Source organism: Cebus imitator, unplaced genomic scaffold (genome assembly GCF_001604975.1).
Source record: "Cebus imitator isolate Cc_AM_T3 unplaced genomic scaffold, Cebus_imitator-1.0 Scaffold296, whole genome shotgun sequence".
In the NCBI taxonomy this organism is placed as follows: Eukaryota; Metazoa; Chordata; class Mammalia; order Primates; family Cebidae; genus Cebus; species Cebus imitator.
In genome coordinates this window covers 2053172-2063300 of record NW_016107611.1, presented here as the reverse complement: position 1 = coordinate 2063300, position 10129 = coordinate 2053172, and the positions used below count along the sequence as shown (strand labels likewise).

At 55.6% G+C, this 10129-nt stretch overlaps 1 protein-coding gene across 4 annotated transcripts in view; it reads left to right on the top strand.

Moving 5' to 3' along the window:
• The first annotated feature begins 2321 nt into the window (after positions 1-2321).
• The window catches only part of EML2 (EMAP like 2), a 41120-nt gene continuing 33312 nt past the window's right edge, over positions 2322-10129 (top strand). The window contains exons 1-6 of one of the 4 annotated variants that reach the window (XR_005196034.1): positions 2322-2672; positions 5210-5428; positions 5521-5644; positions 5817-5921; positions 8815-8843; positions 9045-9174. Coding sequence is in view for 3 of the 4 variants with exons in the window: in XM_017502494.2 (XP_017357983.2) it covers positions 2525-2672; positions 5210-5428; positions 5521-5644; positions 5817-5921; positions 8815-8843; positions 9045-9174 (755 nt within the window). In the remaining variant the exon portion in view is untranslated. Of the gene's footprint in view, positions 2673-4210; positions 4356-5209; positions 5429-5520; positions 5645-5816; positions 5922-8254; positions 8331-8814; positions 8844-9044; positions 9175-10129 lie in introns of those variants that run through there. The other 3 variants (XM_017502494.2, XM_037729245.1, XM_037729246.1) reach the window with 3 other exon arrangements.

Sequence of the window (10129 nt, the reverse complement as noted above, 5' to 3'; positions counted from 1 at the left end):
AAAAAAAAAAAAAAGGCTGGGTGTGGTGGCTCACGTCTGTAATTCCAGCACTTTGCAAGGCCAAGACATTTGGATCACCTGAAGTAAGGAGTTCGAGACCAGCCTGGCCAGCATGATGAAACCCCATCTCTACTAGAAATACAAAAAATCAGCTAGGCATGGTGGCACGCACCTGTAATCCCCACTACTTGGGAGGCTGACGCAGGAGAATCGCTTGAACCTGAGAAGCAGAGGTTGCAGTGAGCCAAGATCATGCCATTGCACTCCAGCCTGGGTGACAAGAGCAAGACTCTGTCTCAAAAGAAGAAAACCAAGAAAATAAATTTTGTTTTGCAGACAGGGTCTAGCTTTGGTGCCCAGGCTGGTCTCGCACTCCTAGCCTCCAGCAATCCTCCTGCTTTGGCCTTCAAAACTGCGGAGGATTAACACATTGTGTGCCACTGTCATGCTGTTGCTGTATCATCATCTCTAAAAGGGTGATTAAAATAAGGCTTTTGCCAGTTGGGGTGGCTCACGCCTGTAATCCCAGTACTTTGGGAGGCTGAGCTGGGAGGATCACCTGAGGTCAGGAGTTTGAGACCAGCTTGGCCAATATGGTGAAACCCTGTTTCTACTAAAAATACAAAAATTACTGAGGTATGACGGTGCATCCTTGTAATCTCACCTGCTGGGGGGGCCTGAGGCATGAGAATCACTTGAATCTGGGAGGCAGAGGTTGCAGTGAACCAAGATCACTGCCCTACAGCCTGGATGAGAGTGAGCGAGATACATCTATAATTCCAGCACGTTGGGGAGGCCTAGGCCAAGGGATCACTTGAGACCAGGAGTATGAGACCAGCTTAGGCAATATAGCAAGAGCTCCTCTCTACAAAATATTTTTTAAATATAAAAAAAAAATTAAAGGGCTTTTGGTGAGGTTAACTGAGTGCTTTTTACATAGTGACTGCTGATTAAACGTTAGGTATTGTTATTTATTTATTGAGATGGAGTCTCGTTCTGTCATCCAGGCTGGAGAGAAGTGGCTCAATCTTGGCTCACTGCAACCTCCTCCTCCCAGGTTCAAGCGCTTCTCCTACCTTAGTAGCTCAGATTACAGGCACAAGCCACCATGCCTGTATTTTTTTTTTTTTTTTTTTTTGTATTTTAGTAGAGACAGGGTTTTACCATGTTGCCCAGGCTGGTCTCGAACTCTTGAGGTCTGGCAGTCCACCCGCCTCGGCCTCCCAAAGTGCTGAGATTACAGGCGTGAGCCACCGCGCCCGGCCAGTATTGTTATTTATTTTATGTATGATTGTTCATCTCTTCCATTAAATGAATGATACATAAGAGGAAACAAGCTTACTTAGTCACTCCTGAAATTCAGCACCTAGAACAGAGCCTGGCCCACTAGGCACTCAGTAAACATTTTTGAATGAATGAATGAGGCAGGCATGATGAGGAAGTGGAGCTTTAGGATAACGAAACCAGAAAGTGGCGGTGTCAGGATTCAAACCCAGGTCAATCAAAACTTCCACTGTCCGCCTCTGTGTCCAAAGGGAATTCGTTTTCGGCTCTAGACTTCAATTCTCCTGCCTATACTCTAGGTGTTGACCCTCGGTGGAGACTTGCGGAAGACGGTCCAATATTCTTGAAATCCATTGTCGGGTTTTCTACCCTCCCCTTTTCCCCCAACAACTTCCGAGCCATCTCTGCCTGACACGCAGGCTAGTCCAAGCCTCAAAACTGGGCCTGTGCCAAAGCCTGGACTGGATAATGCGGTTGTGAGAGACCCGGGCTCTAAGGGCGGAGCTAAGGGCCCTGGGGCCGCACACAGAGTGGTGGGGAAGGTTAGGGAGGGACTAACAGATCGCGGTGCGGAGGGATTTAAATTCCGAGGGCGGCGATAATCTTATAAAATGGTCCTGTCCAGAGCTCTATAAACCCTTGGACGTTCAGGGGGCGGTGCTAATGATTCTGTGGACAAGAATAAAACTTTTAGCTCCCGCACGATGCTGGGGGTGGGGCTAAGAGCCTGGGGGTGGGCCTAGATGTAATAAACAAGAACTCCCTGGGCGGGTTTGGGGCTGTAAGGTCGGGCTCTGGTCTTAAGGAGGAGGCTTTTGGAAAATCCAATGAAAGACTGAAGAGGTTTTGGGGATAGATAGCGGGGTGTCTTCCTCCATCCCATCCTCCTCCCGGAGCTCGGGGCTGCGCTTCAGGCTGAAAGCAGGAAAGGCCCTGCCCCTTCCAATCCTTCTGCATCCCTATTGGTGGAGGGCCCTGCGCGACAGACTCTCATTGGTTCTGAACAGGCGAGGAGGGGATCTAGAGAGAATACACTCAGGTTGTGGGCGGCACCAGACGGTACCTAGCGGGATCTGGGCGCAGCCAATCCTGGCCCGAGGATTGTGTTGAGGGGCTTGGTAGGGGGTGTCCCGATCCCCCTTTCTGGGCATCCTGGGGGATGACCCCAGCGCCAGGCTTGGCGCCGGCCGCCTGATGCCAGGCGAGCTGAGCTGGGGATGCTGGAACGAAGGGCGTTGCTATGGCAACGGGAGGCAGGGCCTGGGGGGGGGACCGGGCCTGGGCTGGGGCCGGGGGGGCCGGCGGTGGCTGTGGTGGGGCGATGGCGGAGCGCGGCCCGGCCTTCTGCGGCCTGTACGACACGTCCTCGCTGCTGCAATACTGCAACGGTGAGACCCCTCCTCGGTTCCTACCTTGGCCCCGCCCAAGGCTGGACCCATCTCTTCTTGCCCCAATCTCCTCCTTCCAAGTCCCCATCCCCCTCCCTTGCTGAAGCTCCCCCTTTTCTCTCCCTCAGCAGGACCCTGACCCAAGAGCAAGCTCCCTGGTCCCCAAAACCCATATCCCAGCCCCTCATCCACTTGGATCCTCCCGGACTCCGGAAGCAAGAGGAGAGGAGAGAAGGGGGCAGAACCCGAGGGAACCCGGGGTTGGAAGGGGGAACGGCCTGGGGGTCGATCGAGCCTGGAACTCTGCCCTGTCTCTCTCCCCTCAAGCTTCTAGAACCCTCTCCTGTCTCCGTAGCAGGGGGACAGACAGAGGGGGTGGGGTGGATTTGGTGTTGAGTTGAGGGCAAGGTGTATGACAGGATAGGGACGGCCAGAGGACTTTGCCTTCATGATACCCACCAAATCCTCTGGCCCTGGCCCTCCCACGCATTAGGACCATCCCTTCTCCCTACACAAATGGGTGTGATACCAGAAGGGCCACTGTGGGTGTCAGGCTTAGGTGAGGGGAGATGGGAGAAGAGGGGAGATGGGAGGGAAAAGTGGGAAGTGAGGCCTGGTCTCTTGGAAAAAGGGCTGAGGAGGGTGGGGGATGATCAGGAGGGAGCAGAGGGCCTGAGTCACAGGGGTGGGGATGGTGGAGGTGTTGGGGTTGGCAGGATGGGCTGGCCGAGGCTCTAACAGTGCAACTGGCCACTCTGGGTGGGGCAGAAGGGTCAAGATGAAAGCACTTCTATTTAACTCAGTTTGGAGGTTCAGTCCTCTGGGCGCATCGCCTAGTGCCAGGGACCACTGGAATTGGCAGAGGACCCAGAAGGGTCATTTTGTCCTGCTCTGTCCCTCTAGGAGCCAGGATGACAGGGTGCCCATGCCTGGGTGGAGTATGGGTTCTTCCATGTAACAAGTAACGTCACCTCTCTGTGCTTCAGCACCGTTCCTCCTCCACTACTCCTAAAATGGATGATGCTACTACAACTACTAGAGTTGCCAAAAGCATTAAGTATCGTAAAAATAGTTAATCCTATTCTGGATTTATAGAGCATAAACATGAGCCAGGAACGTGCTAAGTGTTTTGCGTGAGCACTGCCTGGCTCATGTAAGCTCACAGTAACAGATGCCATTTTTCTGGTCGTATTTATTAATGGCAGGTAGGATGAGACTGAGCCCAAGGAGGTGATGGGGTCCGCCTGCCCCCACCTACTGGCTGGGTCATCTCTGGCGTGTCTCTGCACGCTCCCACTAGCCTCCTTCCTTAGTTTCCCGTTTGCAAAACCGTGATGCCAACAAGACTCCTAGAGGTTTCCCCTGTTAAGAGTTCTGAGTCCTGACGGTTCTAAGTCCCTCTGACCTCAGGAGGCCCCCATCTCCCTCTGCAGGTCCAGGCACCGGACCTGGGAGGCGCTGAGTGGGGGGCAGGGCGGGCAAGCCTCGGCAGGCGATTGGGCCGCGGGGGGAGAGAGGGAGGAGCGGCGGCTGCACTGCAGAGCCCAGAGGGTCGGCTGGGCGGCCTATGGACGCGGGATGGCAGGTGCGAGCTCCACGCCCTGTCCCTGTCTAACCTACCACCTTTACCTCCACCGGGCTGGGAACCAGGGCCTCCTTGGTTGTGGTCAGCAATGAGTCTGGGTATGAGTGTTCTGGGTGTGGGGGAGGAGGGAGAGGAGCCACTTGGGTCTCCGCCCCTCCCACTTTGGGAAAAGGAGCGGGGTTGGGGGGGGCCACTCGGAGAGTCATTTTGGCTGCACCCATCGGCTACAGAGCCAAAGCTGAGGCGCGGGGTACAGAAGCAAAATAAAGAAGGGGAACAGAAAAGAGGAATTCCTGCTGGGGAAGAGTTTGGTTGTCATCCCGTCTACATCTCCCTCGGGTCTTCTGGGTCTGCAACGCGCTGCCTGCAACCCCCAAGTCCGCCGCCAGGGGCCGCCGAAGCTCTGTCCTTGCAGCTGGCTCTAGGGTCGAACCCCAGGGTGAGGGGAAGAGGGGAGGCTCGGCTTCACCTTTTGGCTTGGAAAGTCTTAGAAACAGTGAAGGGACGTTGGTATTCATGACAGAATCTTCGTCTGAGGATGTTGGGGATCAGTTCTAGAACTTTAGTGTCATTAGGAGTAGGCTGGTGTCATTTTGCAAATGCTCATATCACTCATAGATACTTAGGTCTTAGTCATAGAATCTTAAAGCCAGAACGAGAGTCTCCAGGGGTCAAAGAATCTTAGAAAATCAGAGGGAAGGGACTCCCCCAAGGTCACACTGCCAGTGCGCTGCGGCAGAGAGGAGTGTGGGGACGGCTTGGAGAGCGGTGGGGATTTCCATCCTCCTTCAGAGTCCTCTTCCGTGGCCCATCTCCAAGTGTCCCGGCCCCAGGTGGCGAGACAGGAAAGGGGCGTGGCTGGTCCCCCGCTTAGACCCAGGAAGCGGGGAGGGACCCCTTGGGCACTGGCGCTCGTGGGTGGCCCTGCAGCCAGCACTCCCCCGCCTTCCAGATGACAATTTGTCGGGCACGAGCGGTATGGAAGTGGACGACCGCGTGTCGGCGCTGGAGCAGCGGCTGCAGTTACAGGAAGACGAGCTGGCGGTCCTAAAGGCGGCGCTGGCGGATGCTCTGCGTCGCCTGCGGGCGTGCGAAGAACAGGGAGCCGCGCTCCGCGCGCGGGGCACCCCTAAGGGCCGGGCGCCTCCGCGCTTAGGCACCACTGCCTCGGGTATCCCCGTTAGACTGGAGGGGTGGGATGGGGAGGACAAGGGCCTGGACCTCATACTCACCCTCTTCTGTCCCCTAACCCCATCCCTCCAGTGTGTCAGCTTTTGAAAGGCCTTCCCACCAGGACGCCCCTTAATGGCTCGGGACCCCCGCGGCGCGTGGGCGGCTATGCCACGTCCCCATCCTCCCCCAAGAAGGAGGCGACCTCCGGGCGCAGGTAAGGCACAAGGCCGGGATCCCTTGCCTCTTCCAAGACCTCGTGGGAGACAGAGGCCGCTCATTTGCCGGAGCTCCAGCAGCCGAGGGTGCAGGGAGGATCTCGCCCGCCCACGGCACTCGCCTGCTGGCCTCGAAGACTCTGCCCCCAACTGTGTGCTCTCTTTTCGCAGTGGCCGCCGCTACTTGTCACCAGAGCGCCTGGCCTCGGTGCGCCGCGAGGACCCCCGCAGTCGCACCACATCCTCCAGCAGCAACTGTAGCGCCAAAAAGGAAGGGTAAGGACGCCAAGCCGCAGAGGGTAGGGCCAGGACCCTAGCTAGGGAGGAAATGGCTGAGAGATGTAGTCATGCCCCAGGCCACGAGGTCGTAACCTAGAGTAGGGCCAGCTAGTTGAAATGGAGGGACCAATCTTGAGGTGGCACCGTCACTGTGGAAGGTCTGGGAGGGCGGAGTCAATGTTAAGGGGCGTGGCCAGAGTTTTTAGGAGCAGGACGGTGTGGACGGTCAGGTGGTCTGCTGGGTGAGCTAGGGAGGAAGTCAGGGAGTATCCACACCTGCCGGGGAAGCTTGGCTTATGGGCGTGATTATTAAGGTAAAGGAGACTCCCCGTTGGGTTTCAGGGATGACGTCAAGGCAGCAGTCACAGAGTTTCCGCAGGGAAGGAGGGAGTCTGAGGAATTTAAGGGTGCTTCCAGAGTGTTCGCCTGGGCGAAATCAAAAGCTGGGGTAGAGGGTAACCGAGGCTGAGACCAGGTGGGGGCATGCCAGATTCCAGAAGCCTTGACATCAAAATCAGGGGGCAATGCCTGGTGGAAATAGGCGTGGTTTAAAGGTGTAAAGGGGCGTGGTCAAGTGCCAAGAGGTGGAGCCAACTTGGAGGCCTGGAAGGTACTCAACTAAGGAATACGTGAAAATGGACATCATCTTGGCCGGGCGCGGTGGCTCACGCCTGTAATCCCAGCACTTTGGGAGGCCGAGGCGGGCTGATCACGAGGTCAGGAGTTCTAAACCAGCCTGGCCAATATGATGTAACCCCGTCTCTACTAAAAATACAAAAATTTACCCGGGCGTGGTAGCCAGCACCTGTAGTCCCAGCCACTCAGGGGGCTGAGGCAGGAGAATTGCTTGAACCTGGGAGGTGGAGGTTGCAGTGAGCCAATATCGCACCACTGCACTCCAGCCTGGGAGACTCTTGTCAGAAAGAAAGAAAGAAAAAGAAAGAAAGAAAGAAGGAAAGAAAGAAAGAAAGAGAGAAAGAAAGAAAGAAAGAAAAGAGAGAGAGAAAGAAAGAAAGAAAGAAAAGAGAGAGAGAGAGAGAGAGAAAGAAAGAAAGAAAGAAAGAAAGAAAGAAAGAAAAAAAAAATGGACGTGATCGGAATGCCTGGGGGGCCAGAGGAGAGTTGAGGGGAGGCAGCAGTCAATTATCAAGAGATGGAGTCAACTGAGGGACTGGGTTTAGAAGGGTGGAGGTAGTTGAGATCAGAATGACAGGTGTGGTCAACTCCAGAGGCGGGGTCAAACTGAAGATCTGGACGGAGTCAAAACATAAGGCTGTAATTCTAACAGTTTGGGAGGCGGAGGTGGGAGCATCGCTTGAGCTCAGGAGTTCAAGACCAGCCTGGGCAACATAGCGAGACACCGACTTTACTAAAAATGAATTAGCGGGGTGTGGTGGGGCACGCTTGTAGTCCCAGCTACTTGGGAGGCTGTGGCAGGAGGATCTCTCCAGCCTAGGAAATTCGAGGCTTCAGTGAGCCATGATTGCGCCATTGCACTCCAGCTTGGTCGACAGAGCAAAACCCTGTATCAAAACAAAACAAAATAAAAAACACCCTAAGGCTGGAGTTATGAGGCAGTGGGCGTGGTCAGGGCTAGGAGGCCATGCAAGGGCAAGACCAAGGTCAAAAGCTGCACATTTCAACCCTGCTCAAACAATAGCAAACAAATACAGCGTTATGTATATTCCAGGCACTTTCCAATAATTAACCAGTTTCATCCTCGCAACCAGCCCGGGGAGGCGTGTGTACTCTTATTTTTATTTTTGTTTGTTTATTTATTTTGAGACAGAATCTCGCTCTTGTCGCCCGGGCTGGAGTGCAATGGCACAATCTCAGCTCAGTGCAACCTCCGCCTCCCGGGTTCGAATGATTCTCCTGCCTCAGCCTCCCAAGTAGCTGAGATTACAGGCGCCAGCCACCAAGCCTGGCTAATTTTTATATTTTTAGTAGAGACGGGGTTTCACCACGTTGGCCAGGCTGGTCCTGACCTCAGGTGATCCACCCGCCTCGGCCTCCCAAAGTGTTGGGACTACAGGCGTGAGCCACTGCGACCGGCCGGATACTCTTATTTATCCCCATTTTTAAAATGAGGAAACTGAGGCAGAGGTTGGACGACCTGTGTACACTGCTAGGAATTGGCAGAACTGGGGTTTGAACTGAAGCAGGCGCGCTCCCGAGTCCATGTTCTCAACCACTCTCCCCCACCCACCCTGAAAGAGCCCGGGACTCCACAGCCCGGGGTGTGTGACCCGATGGGACCCTCCGGCTCCAGGGGCGGCCGCGGAGGGCGGGGCAGGGCGCGGCGGCTCGGGCGCCTCCCAGGGCCGGAAGCGGCAGAGCCGGACCCGGCTCCACCCCCGGCCCAGAAGCTCCTCCAGCCGCCGCCATGAGTAGCTTTGGAGCTGGGTGAGACCTTTCGCAGACCCCCTCCCATCTCCTCTCCGCGCTCCCCGGCCTTAGATCCCAGGTCTCCCCCGTCCCCTGGGGTCCAGGCCGGCGTGGGAACACGCCCCTTCCTTTCAACTCTCCCCGCTTCTCCTGCTGCTTGACGTTTAAACAGGGTGCTGGGGAACTGCGGGTGGGGGGCTTTGGGAGCACCGTGCTGAATAGGAGGGAAGGGTCCTTGGTGACTCCCTTCTTCCAGGATCGCGTCCCTGCCACTTCGTGCTGTGTGATCTTTGGCGATCACTGCCTCTCTGGGCCTGTGTCTTAGGCTCTGCAAGATCAACCGAGCAAAGCACACGGCCTGCAGAGAGGCAGCGCTCTGCCCCTTACTCGGCCCTGGTTTTCATCGGAGACCTCCGGGGAGCGGTGGGGTGGAGGAATGGCTTCTCCCCTTTTCTGACCTGACTGCTAAGACCTTTTCTTTTTCTTTCTCCTTTCCTGACAGCAAAACCAAAGAAGTTATCTTCAGCGTGGGTGAGTAGGGAGATGGGGAAGGGCTTGGTGGAAGCTTGCTTGCTGGGATGACAGGCCAGAGCTGGAGGTCAGGAGATCTGGCTATTGGGCCTTTGCCTTTCTGGCCTCAGTTTCCCTACCTTTAAAAAAAAAAGCCAGAAGAGGAGCGGGAATAGGGATGAGGCTGGTGTCAGTGCCTGACCCCTGGCGGTGTCTTGGCAGAGGATGGCTCTGTGAAAATGTTCCTGAGGGGCCGCCCTGTGCCCATGCTGATCCCAGACAAGCTGGCACCCACCTACAGCCTGGACACACGCTCGGAGCTGCCTTCCCGCCGGCTCAAGCTGGACTGGGTGTATCCTTTTGCGGGACTCCCCTCTGTGCTCCCATCCCCTCAGGAGGAAATAGAAAGGTAGTTAAGGCAGCTCAGGTCTGTAATCCCAGAACTTTGGGAGGCTGAGATGGGAGGATGGCTTGAGGCCAGTTCGAGACCCGCCTGGGCAACACAGTGAGACCTTGTCTCTACAAAAAAATTTTTAAGAATTAGCTGGTCATGGTGGCATGTACCTGTGGTCCCAGCTACTCAGTATGCTGAGGCAGGAGGATTGCTTGAGCCCAGGAGGTCAAGGCTGAAGCAAGCCGTGGCTGAGCCACTACACTCCAGCCTGGGTGCCGGGGCGACAGAGCAAGACCCGGTCTCATAACAACAGCAACAACAACAACACACACACACACACACACACACACACGAGACAGGTTGGGTGCAGTGGCTAACAACTATAATCCCAGCACTCTGGGAGGCCAAGGTGGGCAGATCACCTGGGGTCAAGAGTTCGAGACCAGCCTGGCCAACAATGGTGAAACCTTGTCTCTACTAAAAATACAAAAATTAGTTAGGTGTGGTGATGTGTGCCTGTGATCTCAGGGACTCGGGAGGCCGAGGCAGGAGAATCACTTCAACCTGGGAAGCGGAGGCTGCAGTGAGTCAAGATTGTGCCACTGCACTCCAGCCTGGGCAACAGAGAGAGACCATCTCAAAACAAACAACAGGCCGGGTGAGGTGGCTCTCGCCTGTAATCCCAGCACTTTGGGAGGCCGAGGCAGGCGAATCACAAGGTCAGGAGTTCAAGACCAGCCTGGCTAACATGATGAAACACCGTCTCTACTAAAAACACAAAAATTAGCTGGTGGCTTGTGCCTGTAATCCCAGTTACTTGGGAGGCTGAGGTAGCAGAATTGCTTGAACTGGGACCTGGGAGGCAGAGGGTGCAGTGAGCTGAGATTGCGCCACTGCACTCCAGCCTGGGCTA